Source organism: Chrysemys picta, chromosome 1 (assembly GCF_011386835.1).
Source record: "Chrysemys picta bellii isolate R12L10 chromosome 1, ASM1138683v2, whole genome shotgun sequence".
NCBI classification, from domain to species: Eukaryota; Metazoa; Chordata; order Testudines; family Emydidae; genus Chrysemys; species Chrysemys picta.
Genome location: NC_088791.1, coordinates 124,595,037 through 124,608,693, shown reverse-complemented (window position 1 = coordinate 124,608,693; position 13,657 = coordinate 124,595,037). Strand labels below are relative to the sequence as shown.

At 40.9% G+C, this 13,657-nt stretch overlaps 1 protein-coding gene across 3 annotated transcripts in view; it reads left to right on the top strand.

Moving 5' to 3' along the window:
- EFCAB6 (EF-hand calcium binding domain 6) overlaps window positions 1-13,657 on the top strand; it is a 160,473-nt gene that overhangs the window by 129,368 nt on the left and 17,448 nt on the right. For all 3 annotated transcript variants that reach the window (XM_065569748.1, XM_065569759.1, XM_065569766.1), the window contains one exon: window positions 8,855-9,067. In XM_065569748.1, coding sequence (XP_065425820.1) covers window positions 8,855-9,067 — 213 coding nt within the window. The remainder of the gene's footprint in view (window positions 1-8,854; window positions 9,068-13,657) is intronic.

The following is a 13,657-nucleotide window of genomic DNA, read 5'->3' as shown; positions in this document are numbered from 1 at the left end:
AATTAGCAAATTATGGCATTGATTCTGCAAGTTACTCCATGGGAACAGAGGGCTTTGCTAGAATAGAGTAACTAGTAAGGAGGGGGAATTACAGAAAGATGACTGATTTGGGGTCTTGAACAGGCTTATTTAAATCATTCATTTTTTCAGTGATTAATCCAATGTTTTACTCTGAACAAATGTATTAAAATGGGAGTGGAATGTATACACCACAGAGGGCCAAATTCAGAGGTGAGTTTAATAAGTATAAAGGAAATTTCAATTGGTGAAATTTACAACTTCTGACACCCTCAATGAGTGTGTTACACAAACTTAGCCTCACTCAAGATTCACTTACATTTAATTGTGGCCCAGTCATGTTATCTGACACTTAGACTCCACTGAAGTTAATGGGACTCTACACAGACGTAGGACGAGGACCTTGATTTACACTCACACCCACTGAACAATTTGGAACCTCCCTGTCCCCCCCCCCCAAATGTAGGAATTAAGAGCAGGTAAAGACGGTATACAGAGGTTTCCATTCTATTTAATTTCCACATTCCTACACCTTCTTCCAGTTGCTTTGCATGTCCTACCATAGACTCCCTTATAGAATGATAAATGGCTGTAAGTAAGTCTGAGTGCAAGGGAGGCTAAATTGTGCCCCTTTGCAGTTCACTTCTAAATTTGGCCAAGAAAATCAAAAACTATTTGTATCAGTTAATATAGTAGTCCTTAAACAAAATAGAATAACTTGCATCTTATGCCTTAAAAAGCAGCGACTGTTTTATTTGCAAAATATATGCTTGCAGGACAATAAAATGAAAAAAAAATTGTCATCCAATGGAAAACCATATAAAAAGCCTTTTTACTTTATTACCATGGCAATAATAGAATGTTGTGCAAAACAAATTCATACAGAACTATATGGTAATTAAATATTATGTCATAATGTAGCAACTGAAAAACCAATGAGATTTCTACTTTGTGTCTGTTTATATTCCAAATCAAAAAGTCTGTTAGGCATTAAAGAATAGCAGGATTAGTTTCTTTCTTAAGAGGAAGAAAAGGACTGCAATTTTCAAATGAAGGAGAACCCACAAACAGCTTCAAAATGTTTGTAATATGTATATGTCAGTTGTCAATAGGAATATTTAGATTCACTCTAGGGTTTATTATAAGTGCAACTGTGTCCATAGTTTAACACATTTTACTGTCTGTAAATTTAGCATTTACATTTATAGTATTGTGTCTGTTACTCTGTCCGTAATGGCATGAAAAGCTTAGTTAAGTATGGGTAGAGTAAAAGTAGTTTTAATTACAGTTCTTTAAAAAAATAAGATTTTTAAATATTTACATTTTCAGCATATTAGCAAAATGATATCCTAACTATCTGGGGTTCTCAGATTTGATACATTTGTGTTCATGTATGCATAGAATTAAAACACCTTATTCACACCTCTGTTAATCCAGACCCAATAATGTATTAGTTTTACGAGTGTATTTGTATGCAGCAATAATGGTCCTTTAGCAAGCTTTAACATTAGATAACTATTTTTGATACCTAGGGTTGTTTCTGGTATATCTTGAGCCTCCAAGGGGCCACCCTCCTTAACTCATGTTGAAAAAGCTCAGCACCTCACAGGATCAGGCCCTTAACAAGACTAATTCTGCATCAGAAACTTCTTTAGTGCTGAATCTTTCAAGATGCTGAGTAACTCCTGGAAGTTGCTACGCCAATTACTTCAGCAGGAAATTAAGATGCTCAATATCTTGCTGGAGGTGCTTAGTGTTTCACAAGATTGAACCTTAAATTGCTTCTGTTTGAACAGCATTTTTTTCCTCAGTGAATCAATATTTTTCTGGCACTTGAATGTGCTGTGTGTGGGATAGATGAGATAAAACCATCAGTAAAATTCCAAATCTCTCCAGATGGGAGAATTTTGTTTAAAAGTAATATGAACCAGATCCTTAGTATCAGCTTCTAGATCCCATCAAATCTGATGTTTTCAATTTGAGTTCAAATGAAAATTCTGTTCCTTTGCAATTTCATCCCGCTGTGGGCCCACACTCATATCTGGGCTGGAGCACAAGTTGCAAGGGGAGGCTGATCATTAAACTATTCACCTCTTCCAAATATGCAATAATTTTGACTTTTAAAGTATGTAGCTAAATTAATGAGGTATGCAGCTCATTCAATCACATTATGAAATCTTATTATGTTATACAACTTGATCACTGAAATATATGCAAAAGTAAGTAGTAAAGTATTCAGCTTGATCATTAGAGTATGGAAAATTTACTGAACTAGTAAAATATGGGCCTGGGATGACTTTTGTCTCAAATGGCACCTCATAAATAAAACCCTCAACCACCAAGGCAAACATTTACAAGCCCAGAAGCTATACAGGTTTAAGATATATTTTATGCTTAGAAAACTGCTCAATAAGAGGAGGTGAGAACATCTTGGGGAAATTATTTCAAAATTTTATTCATCGTTAGGGTCTTTGGATGGTTTTGATGTATGCTAATGAGATTTATATTCTGATTAATTCTCTATAATACAAACAACAATAGGTCTGATCTAATGTAGATGAGTGAGATGTCAACTGAATCAGAGTTTTCTGTAGAGGTGCATGAGTATACTGTCAAAAATAAGATTAAAGAAATGTAAAGCATTTTAAGCACTATGACTGAAGTGTGATAAAGATAAGGAGGTGAGAGAGAATTCTGATTGGCTCATTTACCTCTGATATTACTAAGCAACTACCTAAAAGTGAGCGGATGGTACAGCAATAACTGAGAAAGAGGTCACATTTTATGTTGTGATACTGCTAACAAACGAAGAACATGTCTTCGGGCCTTTAGTAAAGTGTCAAGACCAGTGGACTATTTACCACTGTGGGCACATACGCAGCTCTCTATGTGTTACGTGAGCCGTGTCCACACAATATGTATACTACCTGAACATCTACAAAAAAGAAGGTTTAGTATTTGTTATATGATAGCAACGTGAATCAAATCAATATAGTAACTTTCATTTCAACACTGGCAAATGTCTACCAAGAGCATTTTAAATTAGCAAAATAAGACAAAACATTAACTGTTAAAATTAATTAATTGTTAATTAATTTGCTGCCAGGGTGGTGTGGCTGGGCTGAGCACCCAGAGAGCATGGCTGCGGAGTCTGCCTGCAAAGATGGGGAGACCTACCCATTGTGGTGTGCCATCCCCACAGCCAGAGACTACCCCAGGCACCCAGACACCCAGGAACCCAGCCCCTCCGATCCCCCCAGCTAGGAACTGTCTCCCAGCCCTTCCTCAAACTGCCCCCCTAGCCAGGGAATGCCCCCCATCACCCAACCCCCCCTGGGATTGTCCCCCCAGCATCCAGATCTCCCCAACACTGGGCTGGCACACATGCCTGCCCAGCAGAGACAGGATACCTTGTCCACAGCAGAACAGCTCCCCTAGGGACTTCCCCCTCCAGGATCCAGTCCCCCACCCAGGGACTGCCCCCCAGCACCCCCCCCACCCCAAGGACTGGCTCCTAGCACTCAACTTCTCCATCCATGGACTTTGCCCCAGTATCTAGTTCCCCCATCCAGGGACTGCCACCAGTCCCATCCCCCCCCAAATCTGTGCCCCATGCACCGGCTGCACCCATCTCCATGCAGTCCTAGCCCCCTGCACCTCCTCCCTTCACCCCCCATGACCCTAGCCCCCTGTACCTCCCTCCCCTCCCCCGCTGGCCTCCTACCTCGGCTGCAGGTAGATCAGCCGTGCAGCCCACCCTGCTCCCCTGCTGCTGCAGTCCTAGTGCCGGGAGCCTGCTCCAGCCGGGGTCACTGGACTGGCAGAGTGTGGGGGCACTGAGCACCCTGGCCTCCTGCCAATGCTGCTGGGCCCAATCCTGCCAGGGGAGGGTTGATCCTGGTGGGCCTGATCCTGCTAGGGGAGGGTGCTGATGCTGGGCCCAATCCTGCATCACCCCATTTTTGCACCCTCATGCCAGCTCTGTGCCTGGGGCAAGTGCCCCTTCCACCCCACCCTAGTTACAGCCCTGAGGATGTCACATGGGCCTCAGCTGTGTGCTGATTGGGCTGCCTGCAGGCTGTGGGTTGAGAACCATTGGTCTAGACCATGGAGCAGCTGAGGATATGCTCCACGACTCCTTCTGTGCTGGCCTGCCAGTCTCAGGGCTAATAGGGCCAGGTTGGAGCTCCCCTACATTAGAAGAAGGGAGTAATGCACCATTCAGGATTTACCTCATGGGAACTTCATTTGAACAAGATCAGGCCCTGGATAAAATATATGAAGATCTGCTGAACTAGTAAAGTGATTTGCAGGGAGGAAAAGTGAAAACATATATAAGAATGGCCGTACTGGGTCAGATCAAAGGTCCAGCTAGCCTTAATCTCACTCAGTGTTTTTACCTGTATGGAAGATTTCTAAAAGTTCACCCCTCTTACCTTGATGACCCTTTTAAAGCTGGCCGGCAGAATGTTGGGCCTTGAGGATTCCAGGACAGGTGGAGGTGACTGACAGGGTCCGCATAAGAGATTTCACTACCCATAAGGCAGGAAAAGAAGAGGAGAGAGGTTATGAAAGAGCTAGAAAGAGAGATTCAGGGGCAACAAGCAGGGTTCACAATGGACGGAGAGGGGAGACAGAGAAATGCTGGAGAAGAGAGGGAGAATCTGGAGGGAAGAGTTGCACAGCTATAAAAACTATCTCTGGACAAACCCAAAAAACTACTTTTTTAAAGGGGGTTTATGCTGGTGTAACTTGGAAGTTACACCAGTATAATGAGGTTAATGGAGTGGTGAAACAGGTATATTAATCCTATGCATACATAAACACAAAGGTATGAGATTTGAGAACCATCTAGTCTATCATGTTAGTTCAGATATTGTTTTGTGACCAAATGACCTTGACCTCTGGGCAATAGCCCTTGTTCAGAGGACCTGTGTAGTGCTTAGGAAGACAGAATTCTTCCCTACGACCCCCAACAGGTCAGGGCTTCTGCAATTAGCTACTCCACTGGCTCTGGGGCTTCCTTTCCTGGCAACATTGGCACTCACAAGGTTTATCTTCATTGTGGCAGCCTCCATTCCCCCAGACCTCCTTAAAGAGCCAGGGGGTTCTCCAGGGTTGAGAGGCCACTGCGGGAGAGTTAGTACAACCTCAGATTGCATGAACATTCCAGTGGCATTCCTACAAGCTGCTAAGTGAGGCAAAGCTCATCTTCCACCTACCTACAATTTCACCCCCTGCCTGCCCAACACCTCCATATTCTTATCCTGAACCTCTAGATAGCCCTTAGTGGTCAAAAAACATAGTAGAGGTTGCTGATCCCCCTCCTTTTACAGGTGCAGATCATTGTGACATGATCTAGCCCATAGTAAATGCTTTGAAAATGGATTAAGAGCAAAATTTGACTAATATTGTTATTTAATTCCATAATTATTTTAGTTAAACTTATAGGAAGTTGGGGTTCTCTTACCTCAGGTGAGAGAGGAGTTCAGGGACACCTCCATCAGAGGATGAGGAATGAGATAAGGGCTGATTAGCCCAAACCTATTAATATGTTCTTCTTATGTAAAAATATTTTAGGCACTCAGCTGATTGTGTGTAAATCTCATTAATTTAAAAAGGGATTGTACACATTTACTGTAATGGAGGGCAGGATTGGGCCCATAGTCAATTATTTCCCCTATTTTAAAGTCTCTAGTATAATGGTTGTGTTTCTTTTATATCTGATCTGCCATAGTAGTAATACTGCATCCAGACATTGCTAAGCTGGAATGTGTAGGTGGGTGTCAGTGCAAGTGGGTTCAAAACAAGTGTATGAGGTGCATAAAACTTTCATTTTCAGTGTATCACTTTCAAATCTGTCACACTGTTAACCCTTGGTACATATTACTATATCTAAACTCCTATTCAGATCAGTAGCATTCTGCAAGCTGAAAATCTACACTGTGGGGTAGATATAGTGGAAGACTGATGCATAGTAATAAAACACACCAAACATGTATTTGGAGTAGCCAGTTTTCAGAGTAAATAACTGCTGTGTTTTGTTATTTATTTATGAACAACAGAATAAAGAAGTCCATTTTGCTGCCAAAGAGTTACATTTTCAAAAAGTTAAAATTAATTAAAACTGTGCAGCTAAAATCCTATTCAACACTTTCAAATTTTACCTCTAAAAAGCAGCAGCAAACTTCAGTTTTTAGATGAAGCCAAGTCTTCTTTATAGATTCAGTTTCAGCGACTACAAAATATGGAGTTATATTTAAAATAATTGAATTATTTTTAAAGAGGAAATACTTTGTTTTCAGGGTTACATGCCAAGCTTCAATCCAGTGCAATTTCTAAACTCTTGAAAGCAGGATTTTCATAACACAAATGACAACTGACTTTACTATAGCTATGCTAGCAAGTACTGCTAATATAAAAAAAAGCTATTATAAACACTTCCATTTTTAATTCAAGGACATTTCTTAAAAATATGTTAAATGTTAGTATTTTATTTTATACATTTATAAGTTTAAAAGTACAAGTTTTGCTACTCTAAGCAATACTAAATACCAAGAAAAGAAACAGATGGCTTTTGGTCTTATACTCTAGTTTCCTTGTCACTTCTCACATGATCATTATAACTGAATGGAAAAGAAAATATGTTTCTTCCATAACTACAAGAAACCTGTCACCTAATCAGAAAAGACACCACTATCTTCAGATGCAAATAACACTTTTTCAATATTAACCACACTTTACATAAAATGTACCCCCAGGATAAGAATTACAGCTGTATTATTAAGAGAAGAAATATGAGAAGTGGAATTATGCATGCAGACACTGAATCGAGTCCATGCTGCTGTTAGGGAATGAAGACTGCCAGGCATTATACAATAGATCTTTCTAGGTTTCTAACATTCTGAAAACGGCAAAGCACTGCACTTCTGTTTTTAATTATTGTAATAAGGCAAAGGACATTATTAGTAAAAATCGAACTGTTTGGGAGTGTTTGAGAGTGACACATTTTGGAAGGCTAGCTTTCCTTATTTATTTCAAGAACTTCCATGTAATTTTGTTTTACATAAGACTCGATCCATCTTAATGTTAAGGAAAATTAGAATAACAGCAACAAAAAAGAGGGCTACTAAATCTGTTTGCAAAGCTCACACTGACAACTGGAAAATCTGAAAAAATTACAACTTAATGCACCAGGTATGACAATCTATAATAAACATCTCATTGTCCCACCTTGAACACATCTAAACGCTTTATACAGTGGAGTTGTGGTCCAATGCTTAAAAAATTGGACTGGGAGTCAGGAGTCCTGGATACTTTTCCTAGCTCTCCCACTAACTTGTGTGATTTCAGTAAGTCTCTTAACCTTTCTGTAACTGAGTTTACCCAACTGTATAAAAGGGGATAATAGAGAGCAGCTGTGCAGCATAGTTCATATCAGTAATATGCTTTTGGATTATTAATGAAAAGTGCTAGATAGGAACAAGTACTATTTTGTATACTGATTTGCCACTATTAATTGCAGTTTGCTTCACGAACCTCCTCTAGGATTTCAGAGCCCAAGCCCGGACCCAGGAGCTCTGCAGATTGCATGGATTCTGCAGCCCAGAAAACTCCTAAGGAGGAAGCACCGCTCTAGGGCACCCATGAAGCACGTACATGGGCTGCCAAATTCTTTCCTAGATACTGGAGTAGCAGGGCCCACATGATTGTCTCATATAGCAATCAGATGCTGGGAAGGTGCTGAGCATGGACAGTGCCTCTCCGATATCCAGAAAGACATGGGTGCTTCACTGGCTTTCCTAAAGGAATCTGGGGGAACTTTAAAGAATGTGTATGGGCCAAAGACAGTGTCTTTTCACCCTAACCACTGAGGCAATGAACTTTGCACACCGAGCTAACTTTTACTAGCATTGAGCATACCATTGTACAGTTTACAGAGTCTGAGGGTCTTACGTGCCCTAGAGATCCATGATAACTGGGATCAAGATTGGTCTGTCAGTTACTACAACAAAATGCATCGTTCTATTAATTTGTGGGAAGAGTGCTTTTCAATAAGATGTGTGGGAGCAGCTGAGTTAGCTGTCTAGGCTTGTAATTGGATGGAAATGCTTGTGTATTAGTGCTCAAATGACCAGCAAAGCATTCTCCACCTCATCTGATAGCAAATTTTGATTTTAGGACTATGTTTAAAAGATTCCATGGTTACATAAAAAGTTTTAATCTTGTATTTTATCACTCGATTACAGTGGGGGCCAGATCCTCAGCTGATGTCAACCAGTATAGCTACATTAACTGAGGATCTGACCCATGGTTTGCCCACAAAAGCATACAGTAATAAATACAATGATATATACAAGATGGAAACTCTATCTAGGGTTATTCTGCAATATACCTTTTTTCTTTTGACCAATTTTTTACAGCAGACATGGTTTCAAGTTTATAGGTTACTTTTTCAAGATAAAGTATTATCAAGAATGTTTAGAATTCATAACGGGATGTTGTAGTTTGTACCCAGTGGCACCTCCATCAGAGGTTGAGGGATATGCTACCCTAAGCTCAGACATTTTTTTAGACCTCTGTAAAACTCAGCTTTGAATTTCTTTGCTTTTATTGGCTTAAGTTTCACCCTTTATGTTATGTCAATTTAGATTTTTGTTTTTTAACACGACCCTTTTTCTCTTTCATGGTATATGCTAGCATTACTTGGAATAGATTGAACTATATGGCTGCCTTCTCCATAGACTTTCCCCACTATGACTGGCTGCAGGCCGCACCATGATTTATAATTTATTCTGTGAATCCATCACTGATTTTGTGTGTATGTTCTGTCTAGACTGAGGAAGGGCAGAAAGTCGCTCAGCCTAAATCTTCTCAGGAGCTGTCAAAGAAAGATATCCTTACACGTATACAAGAAGTAGTGACTGCTCGCTTTAACACCATTGCACGAGAGTTTAAAGATATCGATTGTGAGAAAGTTAATACAGTATCAAAAGAGGACTTCCGGGGTATTTGCAACCATCACTTTCTGCTTCTGACAGATGAACAAGTAAGAAAAGTATTGATTATTTAAGTGTACAACTAACTAGATTGGCATAGAGTATAGGGATGTGTGTATACATGCTAGTGTATATATATGCAAGTAACCTGATATTTTTGGTGCAAAACAAAAAGGATTGGAGAATATTATTTCATAAATATTTATTGCTGCAATTATGAGGGATTGCTTTTTCAATAATATCTTAGTATGTATGTGAACTACAATAATTGCAAGCTCCCTAAAGGTAAGCAGTACGTAGTGCATACCTATATTAGGATACCAGCAGAATAAATTCAAATGTCAGTTGCACAAATCTTTAGGCACACTCTTAGGCCTACAGTCCTGATGAGGATTCTGTCTGTCTTTGTTGCATAACCATTCATTTCTGGTCCCTCAACAGGATCTCCACTGGTTAAATTCTGTTCTCAGATATACAGCGCAGCTTTCATTGAAGTCAGCGGGAATAGCACGCGTGTAGCTGAAAGGAGAACTTGGTCCATTGGGTCCAGTTTTTCCCTAAAATATATGGTCACAACTTCTATTGATTTAAGTGGAAGTTACACACATTTATACAAGGGGAAATTGGGCTCCAAGTCTACTTTTTTCTTTTGCATCTTCTGACCATTTTTAAAGCTTTCTATGTGCCAGATCCTGCAAGCCAGGTTGGAAGTTAAAACAGCTTGGTCTAAGGGTACATCTACACTACAGGGGGGAGTCGATTTAAGATACGCAAATTCAGCTACATGAATAGCATAGCTGAATTCGACGTATCGCAGCCGACTTACCCCGCTGTGAGGACGGCAGCAAAATCGACTTCTGCGGCTTTCTGTCGACAGCGCTTACTCCCACCTCCGCTGGTGGAGTAAGAGCGCTGATTCGGGGATCGATTGTTGCGTCCCGACGGGACGCGATAAATCAATCCCCGAGAGGTCGATTTCTACCCGCCGATTCAGGCGGGTAGTGTAGACCTAGCCTAAGGGTCAGATTCTCAGCTGGTGTAAGGAGGCAGAGCTCCAGTTAAGGCAATGGAGCTATATCAGTTTACACCAGCTGAGGATCTGGCTGTAAGTGTTTTATTCAAAGGACTTTATTAGGTCTAGACTATACACTGGTGCACAAGATGGGGAGAGGATGTAAGAAATCCTCCATCCTTGTGCCCTGTGCAGTGTCTGGATACAGTAGTAGTCTTTACATCTCCCTGAGCCAAGGACTTCTCAAGTCCAGTTGTATTGCTGTGCTCACATCAGCCATCATACGGATTAGCTGAGTTGACTGGGTCATGGAGAGACAGAGACTTTATCCTCTGCAACGGCCTTGCTTTCCAAGGGACATTGAATACATTGTATCTATCGGAGCCACAAGGACTCCAGGAGTTTCTGCTCAAGTGGCAAGTGTCTGCCCTGCTCCCTACAAAACCTGCACACAGTTTGACTGAAGAGCTTATCCCATCTTGATTCCATTAAATTCCCGTACTTCCATATCAACAGAGAAATCTGTAAAAGTCCTTTTATCATTTGTGATTTTTGTTTGCCAGGAGGTTTTTTTCTCTTGGACAGATACCCTCTTGGCCACTGTATTTTCCAACATTTGCTTGACTGCTTCAGTGAATATTTTTTCAGATGCAAGATGTGCTTTTGATAGCCCCCGATTCAGAACTGTATTCCATAGGACCACCTGCTGCACTGACTTACTGTTGCCAAAGTAACTACAGTTCACCCACTTCATAGACAGCTGAGTTCCTTGCAATTTTTCAGTTCTCTGACTCTTCATATTCGCATATGTTGAATAACCATATTTCTTGTTCTTGAGAATGACTCAAGAGTAGTCAGATTACTTCTGTAGGCACTGGCTAGGAGATCAGCTGCTAGAGGAAACTATGTCAGCAAATTCATCCATGCTGTCTGGCAGTGGTACACAGGGACTCCTTCATTTTCTTTATAGTAGTCTTCATAAGTGTCTTCTGTCATTTGCTTGTGATAATAACTTTACTGTCTGACTGAGCTTCCAGAGGAAACTTCACCAGCATCAGTCAGCAAGGGAGAAAACTAACAATCGGGAAAAGACAAAAGTTGAAAGTCTTCTAATACCAAGACTTATTGGCACAGTTCAGCAGCTCCATGCTAACCTCTTTTGGATGGACACTGCTGCAGATTCTTCTTTGGATTGTACTGAAGTTCCCAATGAAATGATAAGTGATTTGTAAACAGAAAACCATCTAGTCGCTGGCCATGTTCCTGATCATACAGGCCCCCGAGCTATCGTGTTTTCAGTGAGATCTGGTCAAGGGTCTTGATCTGGGTTCCTTGCAGATGGGGTATGCTGCTATGTCTGATCTTCAATCCCCTCTGCTGAGGTGCATTGGCTGGGGTGTCGTGTGAGGTTTTGCTCTAGGTTCTTTGGCACCTGCTTGGGGTGCCCTTGGTTCATTGGTTCTCTGAAGTTGGAACTGGTGCTCTTTATCCTGCTGTCATCCTGCTGTCATGCAGGATAAAGGTACTGCAGGTACTTGCAGTTTTCTGTTGCTGCTTCTTTCAGACTGATTGTTTTCTTGTACTATTGATCTGTCTGTATCCATCAGTTGTCTCTTGTCATATACTTTAGATTGTAAACTCTTTGGGACAGGGACTGTCTTTTTGTTCTGTGTTTGGCCAGTGCCTAGCCCAATGGGATCCTGAGCCATGACTGGGCCTCCTACGCGTTATGATAACACAAATAATAAATAACAACAGAGGCAGGCATAAGAGTTAGTTGCTGGCTGGTTGCTAAGCAACTAATCTTCTTTCTCAGCAGCTGTTTGGTCTCTCATCCTCCTGGGGCAAAGGAAGTGACAGTGGTTTGGAGCTTCTCTCTAGGAAATCTCCTCCACTGCTCAGCTACATTGATAAAGCTCCCACTGGATCAGCTGCAGCCTCCGTGGAGCTTTTTATGCCCTGACTGCAGCTTGAATTTGGCAAGAATGACTCTGATTAGCCTGCAGTGCTGAGACAATGGAATCCAGCCCCTCACCCTCCTCCCAGATTCTATATCTGCTAAACCAAATGTGGATAGTGCTGCAGCTTCCTTGGCTGGAGTTATCGTTATTCTGTCAGAATGGGATGTCTGCCCCCAAAGGCAGGGTGGGTAGAAAAATAGAAGGCAGCCTGAGCAGAGATGTCAGTAGCTCAGCAACTGTCCAACATTCCTGCTTCACAAGAGCAGCCATGTCATGATGCGACAACCTGAAAAATGTGGATCCTCTAAACAATAAAGAGTTCCTCACTGCTTTCTACAAAGTGTCCCGAGTGACTTTTTTCGTAGCAGATACATCCATGGATTTCCAAGTCCCCGCATTTCACAGCTAGACTCCAAACTGTGGCCGAGACTGTGGCCCTATGGCATAAATTTGATCTAGTTGGTACTATTGAAGTCTAGTGGGATGACTTGGATGATTGGAATGTTAAAATAATGGTTATAACCTATTTAGGAAGGATTGAGTGGGAAAAATGGGAGGAGGAGTGGCTCTTTATGTCAACAATGGCATTATCTGTTTCCATGTTTCTGGTAACTCAGAAGAAATTGTCTTAAATGCTTATGGATTAATGTCCTAGAGATAACGCACAAGATGGGAATGAGTTGGTGTCTGCTACAGACCACCAGATGACACTAGGAAACAGGAAAACTGACTTCTCACACACTTATCTATAATGTATAGGGGAAAAGGCTGTATGATCTTGGGGGACTTCAGGTAGAGTAACATATGCTGGATGTCTCAGGCCTCCAGTGCTAAAACATCCTTGGAGTTTCTAAATGTTCTAGATGACAATTTCTTAACTCAAAAAGGGGGGATTCTATATTAGATCTTGCCTTGACAGACAAAGAGGAACTGATCACAGAATTAAAAATTAATGGCAGGTTAGATATGAGTGATCACGACTTGATCATACTTATAATGTGCAAACAGAATAAAGTCCAGATCAGAACTATCTCTACTTGGTGCTTTAAAAGGGCCAATTTCACAAAGCTGAAAACAATTGTGAGCCAAATTAGGTGGGAGGAAGAATTTAAACAGAAACATGTGAATGATAAGAGGGAATTGTTTACGGACACTTTACTAGATGCTCCAAAAGCCACAATCCAACAATGGAGGAAATAATATGTTATAAACGGAAGAAAGGGGAAGTTGATAGTAATGAACATAAGTCAGAAGCTAGGAATTATAGACAATTGAAAAGGAAAGCAAAGGGACACAAGAAGATATCAATGGCCAACAGAGTTGATGACACCAAGAAGGTTTTTAAGTATACTAGGAACAAAAAGAATCCCAACAATGGCATTGGTCCTTTACTAGATGGAAATGGTAAAATTATCAATAATAATGCAGAAAAGGCAGAAGTGTTGAATAAATATTTTTCTTCTATATGTGAGAAAAAAACAGATGATGTAGTCATATTATATGAGAACACTTTCCATTCCATCTCAGGAGGATGTTAAACAGCAGTTACTAACGTTAGACGTGTTTGAATCAGCAGGTAACTATCATCCAGATAACGATCATTGGAATAATGGGGAAGACTGGAAGAAACCTAATATTGTGCCAGTATTTAAAAAGTATAAATGGGA